The 19595-nt window shown below is 41.9% G+C and overlaps 1 protein-coding gene across 4 annotated transcripts; it reads right to left on the bottom strand.

Annotated features, from left to right (window-relative positions):
- Window positions 1-1378: 1378 nt before the first annotated feature.
- Window positions 1379-17598, bottom strand: hcls1 (hematopoietic cell-specific Lyn substrate 1). 4 transcript variants are annotated; one of them, XM_088347250.1, is made up of 15 exons: window positions 17513-17596; window positions 17369-17442; window positions 15832-15955; window positions 13625-13735; window positions 7923-7977; window positions 7740-7850; window positions 7524-7634; window positions 7337-7447; window positions 7211-7266; window positions 6210-6279; window positions 5993-6138; window positions 5818-5925; window positions 3670-3832; window positions 2070-2138; window positions 1379-1993 (listed from the first exon to the last, which is right to left on the bottom strand). In XM_088347250.1, exons 1-15 carry the CDS (start codon window positions 17594-17596, stop codon window positions 1857-1859), a joined length of 1530 nt encoding a protein of 509 aa, XP_088203376.1. In that variant the 3' UTR covers window positions 1379-1856. The 4 variants fall into 4 exon arrangements, with proteins under 4 accessions (XP_088203376.1, XP_088203377.1, XP_088203375.1 ...); XM_088347251.1 differs by lacking the exon at window positions 17369-17442 and having other exon boundaries at window positions 17513-17598; XM_088347249.1 differs by having other exon boundaries at window positions 7740-7977.
- Window positions 17599-19595: the final 1997 nt, after the last annotated feature.

Raw genomic sequence — 19595 nt, 5'->3', positions numbered from 1 at the left:
AGTATTCAAGTAGGCTATTCAACTAATCACCTGAATCATCTAATTAACTCGAAACACCTTGCGAGGTTTCCTGAGCCTTAAAAACACTCAGCTTGGTTCAGTAAACTAAATCACTGCTGTCCAGAGGACCATCATTGATACCCTCCATCAGGAGGGTAAGACACAAAAGGAAAATTCTCAAAGAGCAGGCTGTTCACAGAGTGCAGTTTCAAAGCATATCCACAAAAAGTCTGTTGGAAGGGAAAAATGTGGCCGGAAACGCTCCACAACCAAGAGAGATGACCGCAGCCTTAACAAAATTGTGACGAAGAGCCGCTTCCAGAATTTGAGGGAGCTTCAAAGACAGTGGGCTGAAGCTGGAGTCCAGGTATCAAAAGCCACAGTTCACAGACGTGTCCGGGAAATGGGCTACAATAGCCGTATTCCCATGGTCAAGCCACTTCTGAACTCAAGACAACGGAAGAAGCGTCTGACTTGGGCTATGGAGAAGAAGCACTGGACAGTTGCAGAGTGGTCCAAAGTCCTCTTTTCAGACGAAAGCAAGTTTTGAATTTCATTTGGGAGTCAAGGCGCCAGAATCTGGAGAAAGGCTGGAGAGGAGCAAAATCCAAGTTGCTTGAAATCCAGTGTGAAGTTCCCACAGTCAGCAATGGTTTGGGGAGCCATGTCAGCTGCTGGTGTTGGTCCACTGTGTTTCATCAAGTCCAGAGTAAATGCAACTGTGTACCAAGAGATTTTAGAGCACTACATGCTTCCATCTGCTGAAAAGCTCTATGGAGATGAGGATTTCATTTTCCAGCATGATCTGGCACCTGCCCACAGTGCCAAAACCACCAGTAACTGGTGCACTGACCATGGCATCACTGTCCTTGATTGGCCTGCTAATTCCCCTGACCTGAACCCCATCGTGAATTTGTGGGGTATAGTTAAGAAGAAGATGAAAGACACCAGACCTACAAATGCAAATGAGCTGAAGGCCGCTATCGAAGCATCCTGGGCATCAATAACACCTCAGCAATGCCACAGGCTGATTGCCTCCATGCCACGCCGGATTGATGCAGTAATCCGTGCAAAAGGATTCCCAACCAAGTACTGAGTGCATCAATGGACATTTTCAAATGTTTGATTTAGTTTTGCTGTTATAAAATTATTTTTTTACTTGGTCTAAGGAAGTATTCTAATATTTTGAGATAGGATTTTTGAGTTTTTTTCAGCTGTAAGCCAAAATCAGCAATATTCAAATAATAAAAGGCTTGAAATAGTTCAGTTGATGTGTAATGAATCCAGAATGTATGACATTTTTGTTTTTTTAATTGCATTACAGAAAATAAAGAACTTTATCACAATATTCTAATTTTCTGAGACAGTCCAGTATATTCTGCGAAGTACTGCATAATAATTCAGATTTAGTTTGGCTTTGCGTGTACCTGAACAAGATCAATGGCTTAAGTTTTGAACGAGATGGAGAAAATTTGCATGCAATCAAATTTGTCTCTGAGCCACAGGTACTCGTAGAAAGAGCCACATATGGCTTGCGAGCCGTAGGTTCCCGACCCCTGATATAAAGGATTGTTTAGCGAGTTACAGCCAAAATGGGGTCTGTTGGTGTGACACCATAAATGTAAACTATAGTTAAAATTGTGTCCTATATATACTGGACCAAACGCTTTCAATAATTAGTATTCTCTCGGCATTGCACGTGCCACAATCTGTATTGACTGTATCAATGTATTAAATAAATGTGCAAGTTCTAATTCCTAAACCATATGCATTCATGAGATGAGCTATATATGTCTTGCGAGCTTTAGTTTACCAGCCCCTCCCCTAAAACTAGCTTCCACGTTTTGGTTGGTGCCTCAATGCATGAGCTGGACGTATGCAGCTGGGAACAGTCCAATGCGCCCATGGCAGCGTCCCTTCCACCAGCCCTCGTCAATCATCTCGATATCAGTGATGACATCTTCTGGGTTGAAGGAGATCTCGTCGACGTCTTCTGCAAATATGAGCCAATATGTCCTTGTTTGAGCACTCATAAGATTAAATAATATGACTAGAGATGCGTAACAAACCTCCTTGATAATCATAAATTGCTCTGGCTTGGATGCCAGCTGACAGGTCTTCATAGTCCTCTGTTGCTACTAAGAGAAGGCAGTTAAGGATGATGTTTACCTTGAAGCGCATATGTCAAACCTATGGCCCGGCACACATCATTTTATGTGGCCCGCAAAAAAGCTGAGATGCTCAAAAGAAAAATGAGGGTCAAACAAGGACTTGCAGTTTAAAATCTGTCTACTAGATGTCACCAAAGCTTAACGCCACTCAAAACTGTATTTGCTCACTACCATGAATCAACAAGAGAACGTTTAGAAAACCCATTTTGATGTTATTTTACTCATAATAAAAGTCACAGGCGCGCTGTTTAAGACAATACAAAAAATACCAACTTAAAAAAAATAACACCTGGGTGTCACTGCGTAAAAAAACAACTAAGAAATCTTACAGAGAAGTTCCCGTATTCAGGTAAACATTTCACAAAATAATAAAGTCATTAAATCCATGATTTAAATTAGCGTTAGTGTGTTATTTTTGTCACTTTCAGGTCTGCTTGAGCTTCCCTCAGTTAAAAGTGGTGTCCGCGACTTCAAATTTTGCTACTCTCTGTCGCAATCTCTTTTTAAATCATGAACACAGCTCATTCCTCAAGTACTGATAAACTTTTTTTCATCTTTTTGGGGTTTGGATTGGTGTTTGGACTGTATTTAAAAAAGGCCTTTTCTTACTTTTACCATTATCAGGTTACACTAACAAAAAATGGGAACGAGCATGAAATCACTCTCTACACCTTCTCCCACCTCATGCGCATGCTCGCGGTTTAATTTTATTCGAGGATGAAAATGGTAAACATATGAAAAATACTTTTTCAAATAAAGACCAAATGCCAACCCAAACCGCAAAAAAAGATGAAAAAGAGTTCATTTGAGGCGTCTAAGAATTACACATACTTGCACGCGCAACAAAAGGAGGTAGACAGATGCTGCAATGATGATTTCAGCAAGTACAATATTTTGAAGTTACGGACACCATCTTAAAATAAACTAGTGGAAATGAATACAATTTGTTTCTTTGTTTTTAACAAATGACAGTAAACGAGATTAGATCTCAGTGAAGTAAAAAAAAAAAAAAAGGAAATATTTTTAACAATAGTTTATAGTTTTCCCCAGCATCAATGTCACACGCCACAGCCCGTCCATGCTGAGGTCCGGCTAATCTCTGAAAGGCGGGATGACGCTTTAGAGACATTCAAATGTGACCAAATGATGAAGGTGCTGTATCTGAGTCGTATCAGGAGGCTTTTCCTGGTAATGCTAACCACGGAAACCAGTACTATCTATTTAATGTGGGTGACCAAAGGCTTACCCAAATAAACAGCCTGGAGAAAGATAGGCGCCGCTAGACTGTTCTTGCCTAAGACACCACTTGACGACCCTGGCAGTCAGGGGATCGGTGAACCATAAATCAAATCTTACATCCGTGAAATAGAATTTAATTGTGCCTCCAAAAAGTCCCCCAGCCCTCCAGCTACACTTCTTTAGTCTGGCCCCCCCAGAATGTTTTTTCTACCATGTGGCTTCCGAGCCAGACTTCTGCCTCAATGTGTTGATTCAGTACCTGACCAGGGTGCTTGGGGCGCTGTGCCGACTTCTTCGTAGTCAATCTCCAAATTCGTTGGCGGCGGTGCCACTTCTTCATAACAGACACCGCCATCGTCCTCCCCTGTGACTTGGTCATAAACATCCACCACCTCCTCGACAGGAGGCAAAGGGTAGTCGATCTGTAGAAAGCCGTCCAAAGCCGGGAAACTGACATTGAATTCTGGCAACTAATGTTTGGATTCAGTACTCCAGAAACAAAGGAACTAGTAACCAGGGTGCAGTATTTATCAGTGACATGCAGTGAGGTTTGTGTCTGGTTGTCTTAACATACAAACGAAGTCCATGCACTGCTCCTTTTGAATACAAGAATTAGATATGTAATTTGTGGTATGTACAGCCCTTTGAGACTCTTTGTGATAAAGGGCTAAATAAACATGACTTGACTTAATTCTTCCCTTATAAGAAAAAGTCCATCCAACAAGAAATAAATTACTAGATGGCTTGACTTGCTGGTACTATCACTACCGTAAATTCTGGACTACAAAGCGCACCTAATTAAAAGCCACATGCTAAAATTTGTGTACAATACTCAATTTTGTCAATTTACAAGTCACCCTGGACTAAAAGCTGCAGGCTTAACCCTTGTGCTGTCATTTAAATTACCATCCTTGTTCTTTTTTAATACATTTTACATGGAAATGTAAAAAGAAATACACATTTGATTATTTCTACTTGCCTAATAGTCAAATCGATGTTTTTTACTAAATGAAAGTCAGTTGGTACCACTAGGAGGCACTAAATATTACACACTGTCCCTTTAATGTTGAGGCCCTTTCGACTGTCAATTTTGTTGTAAATAATGGTTACAAACAGTGTTGGGAAAAGCGTCGTCAAAGATAACTCCTATACGAAGCGGCGTTATTATTTTCCGTAACGGGGTAATCTAACTTATCACTTTTACCGCCGTTACCGTTACTGACGGTCAAAAGCGGTGCGTTACTTTGGCTGCAGAACGCCAACGGGGGTTTTACGCACTCCTCTAAATTGTTTACGTCACGTCTATCGGATCATGTCACCATTCAAAATAGCGGCTAGCGTATAATTAGATAGTGATTACGAACATCCATCCATTATCTGCACCGCTTATCCTCAGTAGGGTCTCGGGGGTGCTGGAGCCCATCCCAGCTATCTTCGGGCAGTGGGCAGGGGACACCCTGAACTGGTTGCAAGCCAATCGCAGGGCACACAGGGACAGACAACTCGCTCGCTTATTCACACCTAGGGACAATTTGGACCAGCCAATCCACCTGAAATGCATGTCTTTGGAATGTGGGAGTAAACCGAAGTGCCCGGAGGAAACCCACGCAAGCACGGGGAGAACATACAAACTCCGCACAGGTTGGCTGGTAGCTGGATTTGAACCCACACAGGAGGTTCCCAAGACCTTAGAACTGTGCCGCACACGCGCTAATCACTGTGCCGCCGTGCTGCCCCAGTGTTGACGTGTTTACATAAAAATGAAAAAATATATATATATTTTATCTCTCTTTACTTTTTTTATTGTAATCTTCTGTTTCTTTTTTTCCATTTTTGACCCCCCCCCCCCCAACCCCCATTTTAAGCCATTCTGTGCGTAATGGTACATAATAATTGGCAATGTAGGGAATACAGCAACAAAAACAATTCGAAAAGCCATTTGGGACCCTTTTTGGTGAGCCAGGCCGTAAAAGCCGGTTCTCTAGAAATAGTTGGAATTCCCATCTCAACAAGTAAACGCAATGGTTCGTAATTGCTCAGAAAATTTAAAATTCTTGGACGTACTCCAACTTTTTTTAAAGTAACGGAAATCGTTACTTTCCCTGGTAACAAGTTACATTTACTGTAGAGTAATTCCGTTACTAACTCAGGTACTTTTTGGAAGTAGTGAGTAACTCTAACAAACTACTTTTTTTAAAGTTACGTTCCCAAGACTGGTTACAAACCAAGGTGCAAGTTAAGTTGTTTTGTAAGTTGTGAAGTAAAATGAGAAATAACTAACTTTTAATAAATAGAAAATTTAATAAAATTGTATTTTTTTATATACAAGATGACAGGTGAAGTACAGCCTCACCTCCCTCCCCGGACTGCTCGTCGCTGTTACTAAAAATATTTTTCTGACTTGTACCTCTTTGTCTTCTGCTGTGCCCTGGTTGATCTTCTCGGAGTCTTCATACTCGGCAAGCACTTCTGGAACATGTGCAAGATGAAGTTGGTCCTCTCTGCTCTTTTGTTCCTGTACATTGTGAAAAATTCAAGAGGCTAAAATACATTTTTTTTTTTTCGGGTGTTGGCGGGTTAACCTGATGTTTGCGTTCAGTTTCCTGTCCTTCGCTCTTCTCTCGGTTCTTCTTCCTGCTGCTATCTTCTACTTTCCTCTTGGTTTCTTCATCTGAGGCCTTGGCCAAGCTCTCAAAACGTGCCATCAACTTGCTCGCATTGGTAGTGGCTGCAAAAAAACATGCTCAATTTTAACTGATGTAATACTTCATGTTATCAATAAATACATGAAGACCTCACAGGCTTCTTTTGGCTGAGTCTTCTTGTAAGTAGAGGCAGGCGCGTCCATGTCAGAGAAGTCGGATGCACTCTTCAACATAAAGCAACATGTTTTTATTTTTTTATGATTATGATCTTTATAATGGAAATGTGCACGGTTGTACTTTTGGCCTCCACCAACCCAATCTACTATCGGCCTGGCAACGCTGGGCCACTTTATATTTATCAGTGTCTCCCAATCTTATGAGCCAAAGCACACTTTTTGGATTTAAGAATTTTTGAAGTTTATAATTTTGTTGTGATTTAGGATTTTTCTTCATTTTAAACCTGTGTTTCAAGTTTTACTATATTTTCATATTGGTTTGTTTTCTAGAAAAATAACAAAAACAATGCTTAAAATGTGCAAACTGTGTCTGCCGGAGGAACCAAAAAATGTTTTACTAGGTTCTTATTGTCTTTTCTTTTTGTTACCCTTTGCACACACCTGATCTATTTTGGTAAATCTTTTTGCGATCATTTTGGATTTTAAGATAAGTTTGACCTGCTTTTCAAGTTTTTTTCTAGAAAAATGTCAAAAATTCTATTCCAATTAGAAAAAAAAACATTTCCAAGTTGAACAATTTTTTTTTACTTATCTTAACGTAAAATCAGCAAAATGATGCAACATATTTTTTAACTTTATTTGATTAATTTTATTTTTTCACTGCAATATTATACAGCTTCATCAAACAAAATTAAAGGGTCATTGAATATATTTCCCTGTACTACTTCGTTAGCAGATAAATAGTATAAAACACAATGAAACGAAAATAGTAATCTGCTCCCACCTACTGATATGGAAGAATGTTAGTTACTTGGCAGAAAGTAAAGATACTAATGGCTTGCTTTTTGGCAAAGATAAAACCAAGCAATTTCCTGCGTCTCACTAGACAAGGTCTTACGGCACACTTGTTGAAAAACACTGTTAAATAATAACCTTAGTATGACAAAAATTGAAGGGTTTTGTAAAAATTTTTACTCACCTTGTCCATACGTTCCGACTGTATTCCATATTGACCCCCAAAACCTGCGGAATAATCTGAAAATCCCCCACTGGATTAAATTCATGAAGTGAAGTAGATAACGCTATTGTGTCTGTGTTTACTTACCTTTTTGGGATTGGTGTTTCTCCGTGCGGCCCTCGTAATCGTAGCCCAAGGCGACTTTGTCCACTTTCTCCTTCTCCACGCCATATTTTCCACCAAAGCCTTTGGAATAATCTGGAGCCAGAAAAAAGAGGGGGAATGTGAGCTGTCAATCACACCAAGTGGCATGTGAGCAACAGGGGTGACTTGCCTTTTTGCGATTGATGCTTGTCTGTTTGGCCTTTGTAGTCGTAACCCACAGCGACTTTGTCCACTTTCTCCTTCTCCACACCATATTTGCCACCAAAGCCTTTGGAATAATCTAGAGCCACAAAAAGAGAAAGGAAATGTGAGCTGTCAATCATACTGAGTGCAATATGACCTGTCAATCACAAGGAGTTGTATGTGAGCAGCGGAAGTGACTCACCTTTTTGCGACTGATGCTTGTCTGTTTGGCCTTTGTAGTCGTAACCCACAGCAACTTTGTCCACTTTCTCCTTCTCCACGCCGTATTTACCACCGAAGCCTTTGGAATAATCTGGATAGAAAAAAATTAGACACTTAAATAGACAGGAAACAATTCTAGGACAATGAATTATATTCCACCCACCTTTCTGTGATGTATGCTGCTTAACTTCTCCCTTATAATCAAAACCGACTGCAGACTGCATTTGAAAACACAGAAAATTGCTGTGATACACGTGTAGTAAAATTGCTTTACAATTGACTTTTTTGTCATATAAAATGCAAGAAAAACTGCATTTTACAAGAATGTTTTGGGATGTTTACTAGTAATAACAACAATAATGAAAGAGAAAAAAAAGAATGATGGGGACAGAGACGGACAGACAGAGAGAAGACCAAAAGAGCGAAGGGGAAAGAACAAACAAAAGAAAAAGGAGAGTGAGAGAGACTGACAGACAAACATAAATGAAGGAAGATAGATTGGTAAAAAGCAAATTTCTATTTGAAATGTTTTTGTTTATGATTTGTAGAAAATAAAAAACTGCATTCATAGATTCACATACCTATCAAAATATGCGATTTTGGCGTATTTATTATGACTTTATGCTAAACCTTTTTAACATGCTTGTATTTAGAAATTAACATAATTTCATTTAACATACATTTTTGCAAATTACCCTGCTCTTTAAAGTTGGGTGCATTGTTTGAGGTGCCTTTAAAAAGGTTAAAAGTTGAATTTTTCATTTGAGTTTGTGTTAATGCCAAACTGAGCTCAAAGATCCCTTCTTGTTTTATTCTTACTTATAGCAAAACTATAGAATGGAGGAGGGGGGATTTAAGAGTGACTTTATGCTCATCACCAAAGCTTTCATCAGTGTAGCATGAAAATGGGGAACGTAAGAAAAGGCCTGTTTCAAATACAGTACAGTCCAAATGCCATCCCAAACCCCTCAAAACATTAATAAAAGAAGAGTTAATGCGAGCGCATCTGAGAGATGCACGTACTGTACTTGCACGCGGATCAAGGAGATTGACACAGGCTGCAATGTTGCCAAGAGCCAGTAGATGGTGTCGGCGAGTAAGAAAGTTCCAAATACCATTCAGCACCTTTGAATATGCTGTGCATTTCAAGAGAACTTGATTAAGTCACACTGCCATTCCTTTATTTTCCCAACAGCTTATACTCACAAGGCAGGAATAATGTACCTTTTTCATGGCGAAATTTAAGCACTTTTTAAGGACTTTCAAAGCTAATTTTACAATTTGCCCAGTATCACTAAAAGGAGAAATCCTCTGTGAATCATGTACAGGTTGTGCACACCTTTTTCATTGCCAAATCCAAGCACTTTTTAATTACTTTCAAAGCCAAATTTACATTTCACCCAGTATCGCTAAAAGAACAAATCCTGTGTGAATCCTGTACAGGTTTTGCACACCATGGCCAAATTTAAGCACACTTTAAGGACTTTCAAAGATCATTTCTGTATTTTTCCAGTATAATTAAACACAATAATAATGAAATAATTACTGCTGTTATCATTATTATTATTGATTCCACCAACATTAACGATGTATACCTTGCCAACACTACTGCTTTATGTGTTAGACAAATGGTTTTGGCCCTTCAAAAAGGCCTACTGCTTTAAAAAAAAAACTAGAGCGACATTTTTAAGCAGACTTGTTCTATTTTTCTTCATTTAAAGCAAGGTCTATTGAGTCAGACTGCTGAGAAACATGGCAACAATTTCAAGTACCTTACCCAAAATTCAAGCAATTTTCAAACCTTGAAAACACAACACTATACTTCAAACATTTTTAAAGATTTCAAGCACTCATACAAACACTCCACTAAGGTTTCAGGGTTAGACCTTTAATTCCACACTCGTTTGAAAATCCCCCCTTCCAAAAAAAGCTGTTCGTACACTTTTTTATCGCCAATCGCCATCGCCAATTTAAGCACTTGTCAAGGCAAATTTTTCCATTTTTACAGTACCTACAAAGGAAGAACTTCAGCGCCTATCAATTTATTTGTTGACTTTGATGACTAAAATTAAGTTCCTATCTAGCTGCTAGCACATCCATTTCTGTCAATGTGCTATTATAAACTGACATGAACTCTGCCATTCTACCTTAACAATGCACACGCAACTTAAATACGTCACACTTGTTTGCAACACGGAAAGGGCTTTAAAGGTTTTGGGTAATAATTGAGTTCAGTACGGAAAACAAACAAAAAAAGAAAGTACTTGTATGTATACAAAGCAGAAAAATGATCCATATTTGGACTCATTTTAATGATATTGATTGCTCCGAATTAGCATGCATTCAATCTTTCAGTCTTAGAAACTAAAGATCTTTTGCTTTTCGTTTTACTTATTTTAATTTATATTTCTGTGTGTTTTTTAGGAGATCCATGTCTAAACTGGCTACAATAGAAATGTAAATAGTTATATCTTTTTGCATTTTATAATTTTTTTTAATAGCACTGAACAGTTAATATTTTTTATTTTTCTTTCATTGTTTTGCACTTTCAGGGATTTTGTGTTGTTGTTCAACTTTAAATCGGTCCAGATCATAAAAAGCTAGAATTGCTTTTAATTTATTCATTTTTTTGGTGGATCGGTAAATATTTATTCATATTTCAAGTGTTTCTCAGCGATCCCTTGTAAAACATATGGAGTTACTAATTCCTAAATGATTTGGTGCATAATATTTTATTATTATTGTAACTATATATGTGGAACCATTTGGGAGCTGAAAGAGCCTACTCTACTCAGTGAGCAGAGCCAAAAGAGCCGTTTTTTTTCTAAATTGCTGTCCTTTTGGGTGCGACGAGAGCTCGGTCGCTATAACATCACCCTGGCATGGCTCTGTGAAGTACGATGGCAAGGCAATGGTGAAACAACAGCTGGCAACCATTGCTACATCTGGAGTGGCCCCGAGAGTCGGACCGGCCTTTACGGTGTGGCTCTTGCCATTCCAAAAGCCCTCCGGAGGTCCCTCATCAGCTGGACACCCATAAGCGACAGACTACTGTCTGCTCGCTTCCTCCACCATCACGGCAAGATGACAGTGATCGTCGCCTACGCCCCCACCGATGTCGCTGATGAGGATACGAAGGACGCGTTCTTTGACCAACTCCACCAGGCTGTTGACCAAGCCCCACCACACGACGTCACCATCATCCTCACTGATGCCAACGCCACTCTATCCAGCAATGATCGGTCCCCCGGCTCACCTGTCGGCACCACCTTTGTTGACAGCACAACAAACGACAATGGCAACCGCCTCCTCCTCCTCTGCCACCAAAACAACCTCTGTTTTGCTGACACCTGGTTTCCCCGAAAACGCATCCATCACTGGACGTGGTACAGCCCAGATGGCAGAACCAGGAAGGCATTGGACCATATCCTGATATCACAACGCTGGAAGTCGTTTTTAACCAACTGCCGGGTGTTCAGAGGAGCACAGCTTGGCAACACAGACCATCGTCTGCTGGTGGCCCTGCTCAAGCTAAAGCTCCGAGCCAACCAGCACAAGACTCTGCCTCGCCCCGACTCCTCCCGACTCAGCGACCCCAACATCGACAGAGACTTTAGTTGCTCCATCCGCCGCACTCTCGATGCCCTGGCTCCTGACAAGCTGACAGACTGGGCGGCCTTCAAGGAAAGTGTCCTCCAGTCTGCTCACAATGTCCTCGGACGCCCGCAATACTCCCCGAGAAAGCCCTGGATATCAGAGAGGACACTCAACATCATAGACCAGAGGCGACCTCACGGAGTATCGGAGACTGAACCGCCTGCGCAATGTGGTCATCGCTGAAGATAGGGAGAGGTCTTGGCAGGCAGAAGCCCAACAGCTTGAGTCTGCGGCCAACAACAACAAAATGAGCCGGGTATTCAGTCTACTACGCCAAGCCCGTAGCGGCCCACACATGAAGACAGCCCTGGTAAAAGACTCAGACGGCAACCTCATCATGACAGAAGCCAACTGCCTCGCGCGCTGGAAGGAGCACTTTAGCCTCCTCTTGCAGCACAGCACCAACCCGGCTGATCCCACCCTCCTAGTGGCTGCAAACACGGCACCTCCTAGCGACGCCTGCTGCACAGACCCTGTAACACCCGAGGAAGTGAGAGCTGCTCTAAAGAAGCTGAACACCAAGAAAGCCCCCGGCATCTGTGCCATTACCGGCGAGATGCTCAAGGCCGGCGGTGATGGCATGGTGGAGTGGCTAACCTGCCTATTCAACCAGGTGTGGGAATCGGAGCAGCTGCCCACCGACTGGACCAGAGGAGTCATCATGCCCTTCTGGAAATGCAAGGGTGACAGGCTTATAACCTTACTCTCCATCCCGGGCAAGGTCTTTACCAGGGTCTTGCTCAGCCGTGCCCTTCCAGCAATCAGAAGCTGCCGCCGTCCCCAGCAGGCTGGCTTTATGCCCAACCGCTCCACAACGGACCACATCTCTGCCGTCCGTTTGCTGATAGAGAAGACCCGTGAATTCCGTAAAGATCGCCATCTGTATATCGGATTCATTAATCTGAAGGCCGCCTTTGACACCGTCTGCCACTCTCCACTGTGGAACATCCTCCAAGCTCTCGGAGCACCACCCAAGATCATAGCCCTGTTCAAGCTGCTCTACAGCAACGCAGAGAGCTGTGTCCGTATCAACGGCATTGACTCCGACTGGTTTACTATCTCCAGCGGCGTTTGTCAAGGCTGCATGGCTGCTCCCGACCTTTTTAATTGCATCATCGACCATCTGATGTTCAGGGTTAGTGAGCGCATCCCCGGAGTGTCTTTTGGCAACTACCACCTGACTGACCTGGAGTATGCTGACGACACCATCATGCTCAGCACTTCCTACAGCCAGCTGAGAGACGCTCTGGGCATTTACAGCGAAGAGGCAGCGCGGCTTGGCCTCCAAGTGATTTGGACGAAAACCAAGTTCATGTATGTCGGTGATGGACCAGATCCACCTCCCATCCAAATTGGTAGCGACATCCTAGAGCCTGTCAAGAGCTTTGTGTATCTGGGGTCCATGGTGACAGACAATGGGGACCTAAAACCAGAGATTCTCCGCAGAAGAGCCCTGGCAGCATCTGCTCTGCAGTCTCTCTGGAAACCACTCTGGCGGCACCAGACCATCGCACGCAAGACGAAGCTCCGGATTTACAACCTCGCCGTACTCTCTATCCTGCTTTATGGCTCAGAAACATGGCCCCGGAACGACACCCTGGCCACAAGAATCGACAGTTTTGATAGCAGGGCTCTCAGAACCATCGAGAACATCAGGTGGCCCCAGCGAGTCTCCAATAAAAAGCTCAGAGCCCGGACGTGCCAGCCCCGAGCCTCTCCCTTGGTCGCACAACGCCGCACCTGCTGGTTTGGCCATGTCCTTTGTCTACCACCAGACCATCCGACACGAGCCATTCTCCAGTTTGACCCAAAGGCCGCAGGCTGGAGACGACCACGAGGGAAACCCCGCGCTCGATGGCTCGACGTCGTTGCGGGCGACCTCCAACAACACGGAGTTGCTGTAGAGGATGCAGAACAGCTGGCACAAGACCGCCAGCATTGGAAAAACCTGGGTCATCTGGTCGGCTCAACGACCCCCCAACCTTCGCTGGAGCAATAATCAATCAATCAATCTTGGGTGCGACCAGTAGGGGGCAGGACGCTTCACATGTCAACGGCATAATGACAAGCCAACAGTGCAGGTGTATCTGCTTCAATTTCACGCACTTTTTAAGGTCAATGCAATTTTAGCCACTCAATGTTGACAGTTTTGCAAGTAGATAATGTTGACAGAAAAATGAATTAAACTTTAGTCCAATCTCCTCAAACCTTGTCAAGTCGATCCTTCTCCACGCCAAACTTCCCCCCGAATCCTTTGGCCACATCTTTCTGAGAACTGTGCTGCTGCACCTGCGCCACATAGTCGTGTCCCACCGCAACCTGCAACGCAGATTTGTATGCTTAAGATCTGGCTTGTCAAACATACGGTTAATGGGCCATATTCTTCCCACAGGATGTTTTAATCCGGCCCACTGTAAATGTCTCAGTATGTCAAAAAAAGAAGTCTCCAGCTCATTTTTATCAAAAACTATATAATTGTTTTAATAAATACAAACCAAATGCTCTTTTTTGCCACTAGAGGACCGTAAAAGTGTATCCATGTTAGAGACTTATCTTTGTGAACACTGTGTTTAGTGTTTCTGTCTTCTGTGATGAACAACAAAAAAACAAAGCAGCCCTCAAGGTTAACAAACACTTGAACTGAACGATATTGTTACATGTGCTGCACTCAAAAAGGCTAATAGATGCCAAGTTTCAGGAGCCAGCTGCCACAAGTAGACTGCAGTGCATTGAAAGAGAAAGGTGATGGTACGACATTTGTTTGCACAGATCATTAAAAATAAGATTTATCTGGTTTCATGTAAAAGATATGTATTTTTTCAGCTTCAGTCAACCCAGCCTGGCTGTTGTATCTGATGTTATTGCCTGTTCACTATTGAAACTATTATTTTGTATGTACTTTTTGCACACCATGGCCAATTTTCAAAGCAGTATGCCAATTCATTGCTCCCACTTGAGTTTCTTCTGTGTGGTGAGTTGTTTTAGGTTCAAGCTGCATTTATTCAACTGTTAAAATAAAATCCATCCACCCATTTTCAGCGATACTTATCCTCATTAGGGTCACAGGTGTTCTAGAGCCCATCCTAGCTATCTTCAGGGACACCCTGAATTGCAGTAGCAGGGCACATGGACAGACAACCCACTAGCGCATTCACACCTAGGGACAATTTGAACCGGCCAATTAACCTGACATGCATGGTTTTGAAACATGGCAGTAAAACGCAGTGCCCTGGGAGAACATGGGTCATCAGCAGGGCCCCACAGGTCATTTATTTTTCACTCCTTTTAACCCAGGACAACTCCCAGTGGCGGACCGATGGCTGGGATATCTCCCTGCCAACCTCAGTGATGCCCAAAGTGTTGCTCAAAGACTCCCAGCTCCTATCCTATTTCCGGAACCACAACCAGAGGCTGCCTCCTCTGCCAGCTCCTTTGTTACTCTCCGGTGGTCAGACCCTGTACACCGCAGGTCTCTGAGCAGACAGGTTGACAAGCCCACAAAATCCATGCACCCCACCTCATCTGGATATCTGGGGATTTTCCAGCCCACCTCCCTGCACTCGTCTGCCAGATATTTGTATTTTGCCCGTTTTCTATCGTCTGCCGCCTCTATTCCCTGCTCCCAAGGGACAGTAAGCTCCACATAGAGGATGGCCTTTTGGCTACAAACCACAGCACCACATCTGGCCGCAATGAGGTTTCAGTGATCTCCCCGGGGAACTGCATTTGCCTCTTAAGGTCGACTCGTGAGTGGAGCCTTTTCATGATTGATGGGCGGGGTGCAGTGCTGTTTTCACCAGCCTTTGCAAACTGGATAGTGTATCTTGATGGGGTAGCTGGCCGGCTGTTTGCTCCCTGTCCGCAAGTTTCGACCATCCCTGCTAGCTTCTTAGGAACAGAGTGATGCTGCCATCTGTAGCGGAATTGGGACAGTGATTACCTGCAGCCTGAAAATATGTCCTGAAGGCAGGCATTGATGGTACTACAGAGGAGGCATATCTCTTCAGTGCCAAACCAAAGGTGGAGATTTTGGGGGCAGGGTAGTGTTTAGTAAATTGCTCCAATCGGGAAACTGAGCCTGGCTTGAGGGATCATCCACAGGTCGTAGGCCTTTGTTAACACATTCAGTGCCACATATGAAAATCTTTGTTGTTTTTGTTTGTTAATGAATGTGTTGTATCACTGATGAATATCCGTTGGTATCAGTGATTATAATTTGTGGGGTAGGCTACAAATGTAGGCTGAATAATAAAGCATAGTACTACAAAAATCAAGCTAAATATTTGGCGTTGACATTCTTTTACAGATCCTGCCTACCCGAGAACATAAATTGGATCCAGCCCACAGGCCAAAATGAGTTTGACATGCCTGCTTAATATAGTAGCGAGTGAAAAAACTGAGGCAATGATCTTCACCTTGTCCATGCGATCCATCTCGACACCAAACTTGCCGCCGTAACCGTACGACGCTTTTGGGGGCATCATCTGATGTTTCACTAGCTCGTGTTCTGCTGCCACATTGTACCTCAGCTCTGCAACGCTGAGAAAATGTTAATTGCTGTTTGAGTTTCATCAAGACATGTTTTAGGTCAGTGTTTCTCAACTTAATTGAGCCAAGTCACACTTTTGTCCAGTCTTTTTTAAGCGGAGAGCTATTTTTTGTTACCAATTAGTGCAAAGAGCACCCAGTTTGATATGCATTTCTAATACAACAACTTATTGTGTTATTGCTGTTATCAGCAAGTTAATTATTGGGACGAGGGTTTAATAGACTCAGTCCATGGGCGTAACCAGAGCGTTTTTGAGGGAGCTTAAAAATTCTAGCATTTTAAAACTCTCTATTTCTTAATAAAGGACAGAATCGACTTAAGTATGATGAAAAACGCTCGATTAATGGAAAAAAAAGGTTTAACTAAACAAAAAATTGCATAACACAGTGACTGAAATACTCTACTGCCTTAAAATGGTTCAGTCCATTTGATTCCTGGCTCCCCTGCCCGCTCCAGTCTCACCCAGCTAGGGTCACTTGCGGCATAGCCTGTGAAGGTCCAGCGTCTTACACTGAGAGTATGTTATTATGGAAGACCAAGAGTGCCATAATTCAATTAAAAATGAACATGAAATCATTTAAAAAAAGCCTTAAACCGAACATTCAATTGTTAAAAATGACCTTAAAACGCAAGTGATAAAAACGGCCGTTGAAAATAAAAAGCCTTGAGTAAAATATTTTAACTAAAATGTTATCATATATGAATTTTCCATGTGATATCACTTTAAGTGAAATCAAAAACATGTTTTTGACAAACCAGACATGCTGGCTGCTCAGCAAACCCAAAATTGCCCCTGACTCAGTCAACCACTAAAAAAAACATTTTACAAGAAAATAACAATGACCTGCCCTTAAAATGAATTTCCCCTAGAAAAATAACAAAAACATAGAATGGGCAAAACCAATTTTCAGTGTTTTTTTTCCCGGTAGTACAAAATAATAATTAAGATTGTGTGCAAGATTTTTAACTTTATTCCATTTAATTTATTATTTTTTGCCGGGCGTTCTTGAAAGGCATCATTAAACAAAAAAGTTTATTAAATACGTGTACTACCTCCTGAGTAGATAATTGGTTTATAAAAAGAAGAAAATGTAATGTGTTTCCACTTACAGATATGGATGAAAGTTACAGTTACTTTGTTAATTACTGGAACAAAAAATTGCATGCTTTTTTATTTGAAAAAGATAAAATTGGGGAATTTCCTACAGAACACTAGACAAGTTCTCACAGTACATTAGTGTGCCCCAGCACACTGGTGGAAAAACACTGCTGTAGAAGTCTCAAAATTTAGTAAATTCCATACGAGGTAAAAACTGGATCTGCTCTCACTTCCTCTTCCTCTTTCTAAACATCGCCTACCACGAATTAGTGCAAAGGACCAAAAACCTGCACATTTCTCAAACCTGATGGGTTCTTTGTGTCCCGAACCTTCAACGGTTTTGGCCCCCCATCTCTGTTCTTGTTCAGACACGTCATTCTGTGGCAGGAAGCGGCTTTTGTTCATAAACATTTTGCACCAACTAAGGCAGGAAGTCCTAAAGGTGTACCTCAAAGTCAGGGTCCGTTTCCCAATCGTCTACCTCCGCAGCCACTTTTGTGCTCACGTTGTGACCCACCACAGATTTCCACATCTAGCAAACAAAAAAACGAATTTCATTTTTTTTCACTCTATTGAGATGATAGGAAAAGCACATGTGTACTTTCATTAAAACAAATTGCAGAAGTGCATGGCTATAAAAAAAAACCTTATTTACAACACAAAACGTATTGGGTATTAAATTCATTTTTCATAAATTAACTAATTGGATTGTATGTATTGTCATTGATATCAACGTTGTGAAACATTGAATGCAACAAGATTAGACATGACACTCCAGGATAAACATCCAATAGAGACTTTAAAGAAAAAAACAAGATAAAATACTGTCAGGATAAATAGGCAAAATATTAACAAATACATTTTTAGAGACTGGCCAAAGTTATGATAATAATGCAATTGAAAGTAGTGCAATTACGTTTAGCATCTATTTAAAAAAACAGGAGCAACAACATAAATCGCAAATAAGTCGCAAGATATATATTTTCACAGTTTTACGCGCCTGTTTAGGGTGGTAATGGCCCTAGGAAAGAAACTGCAAAGATTTGTAAATCAATGTAGGCTACATACAAACAAGATTTCACTCTAATGTTGACACTTAACTGAAATAAAGTAAGCCAGCCCTATATTAAAAAAATCTATACCTACAGATAAATTAAAAAATACAATAAAATATTAAAAAAAAGCACAACATGTCAAGCAAGCATCCCGTTACCTTCTCAGTCAGTCACTTGATTAAATTTCCGTATTTCAGTCAGTGTGACGACACTAACGTGCACGCGACTCTGAAGCGCGTGCACGAGCAGTGGGCGTTTACACGATCACATTTTTATTTACTAAATCTTCACTGTTACTACTAAAAAAACAAACCCTTCTTGTGCTGTCCAGTTGGAAATTTTAAAATGTCTAATTACGCTAATGTGAGGCAATACCATAAATGCACACTTACTACAACTATGTCTCTTTTTAGCAGTTAAATTCATGAAAATGAAATGAAATGATCTGCATTTATATAGCGCTTTTCAAGTCAATGACTTCCCAAAGCTCTTTACAATGTGCTCTACATGTGCAGTACATTACTCTCGTTTTGGGGGTTGAAAAGCGATAGTCTAACTCTAACACAACCCAGCCGTGTAAAACGCTAACCTGCTTATTGGGGGTATTTGGGGTTCAGTGTCTTACCCAAGGACACTTCGACATGTAACACGGACGAGCCGGGATTCGAACTGGAATCCCTTGATCCCAAGACGAGCGCTCTACCTCCTGAGCTACCGCCGCCCCCAGAAGTAAAGGATTTCCTAGCAATGATGAATGATGTACATGATATAAAAAAAAATAGTTTGGCAAATGAGCACACATCCTTTTGAAGTTAAAAAGCGGTACAGTATATTTTGTCATGCACTGTTTTCCACAGCACGGCGGCTGAGTCGTCCGCGCCACAGTTTAGCGGTCATGAGATCAAATTCTCCTGTGTGGAGTTTGCATGTTCTGCCTGTGCTTGTGTGAGTTCCCTCCGGGCACTCTGCTTTCCTCCCACATTCCAAAAACATGCATTGACCGGTCCAAATTGTCCCTAGGTGTGAATGAGCGAGTGAGTTGTCTGTCCCTGTGTGCCCTGTGACTGGCTGGAAACCAGTTCAGGGTGTACCCTGCCCACTGCCTGCAGATAGCTGGTATGGGCTCAAGCATTCCCACGGCCCTACTGAGGACAAGCGGTGCAGATAATGGATGGACAAAAACTTTCATTCTGTAAAAATAAACATTGATTCTAATATTACGCAAAAATACATATATCAATGTTGATTTGTATTACAAAAAAAATCATTGGTAAAAAAATTTGTATCTCTTTTATACAGTAAAATCCTCGATTAGATTAGATGTTTGTCCGTGCTCAACCCGCCGCGCTGTGCACTGTGGCACTGTGGCACCGGCCTTCGCTCGTAGCTGGCATAGTGCCATCTAGACATAAAACAAATACGCACAGTGGCTTTAAAAACAACAACGTGATTGTCTAAAACTGGAAGTGGCAAACT

The sequence above is a fragment of the Urocampus carinirostris genome, chromosome 11, assembly GCF_059441175.1.
Source record: "Urocampus carinirostris isolate Australia breed hairy pipefish chromosome 11, RoL_Ucar_1.0, whole genome shotgun sequence".
NCBI classification, from domain to species: domain Eukaryota; kingdom Metazoa; phylum Chordata; class Actinopteri; order Syngnathiformes; family Syngnathidae; genus Urocampus; species Urocampus carinirostris.
Note: the sequence above shows the minus strand (reverse complement) of the source record. Positions and strands in the feature narration are given on the sequence as shown.

Bases quoted from the DNA above. Each gene is read 5' to 3' on its own strand.
- hcls1 (XM_088347249.1), bottom strand. From the start codon at position 17,596: ATGTGGAAATCTGTGGTGGGTCACAACGTGAGCACAAAAGTGGCTGCG. The intron at 17,443-17,512 runs GTACACCTTTAG...TTCCTGCCACAG, and splicing joins AAACGGACCCTGACTTTGAG to AATGACGTGTCTGAACAAGA. The intron at 3,833-5,817 runs GTACAAGTCAGA...GGCTTTCTACAG, and splicing joins GCACAGCAGAAGACAAAGAG to ATCGACTACCCTTTGCCTCC.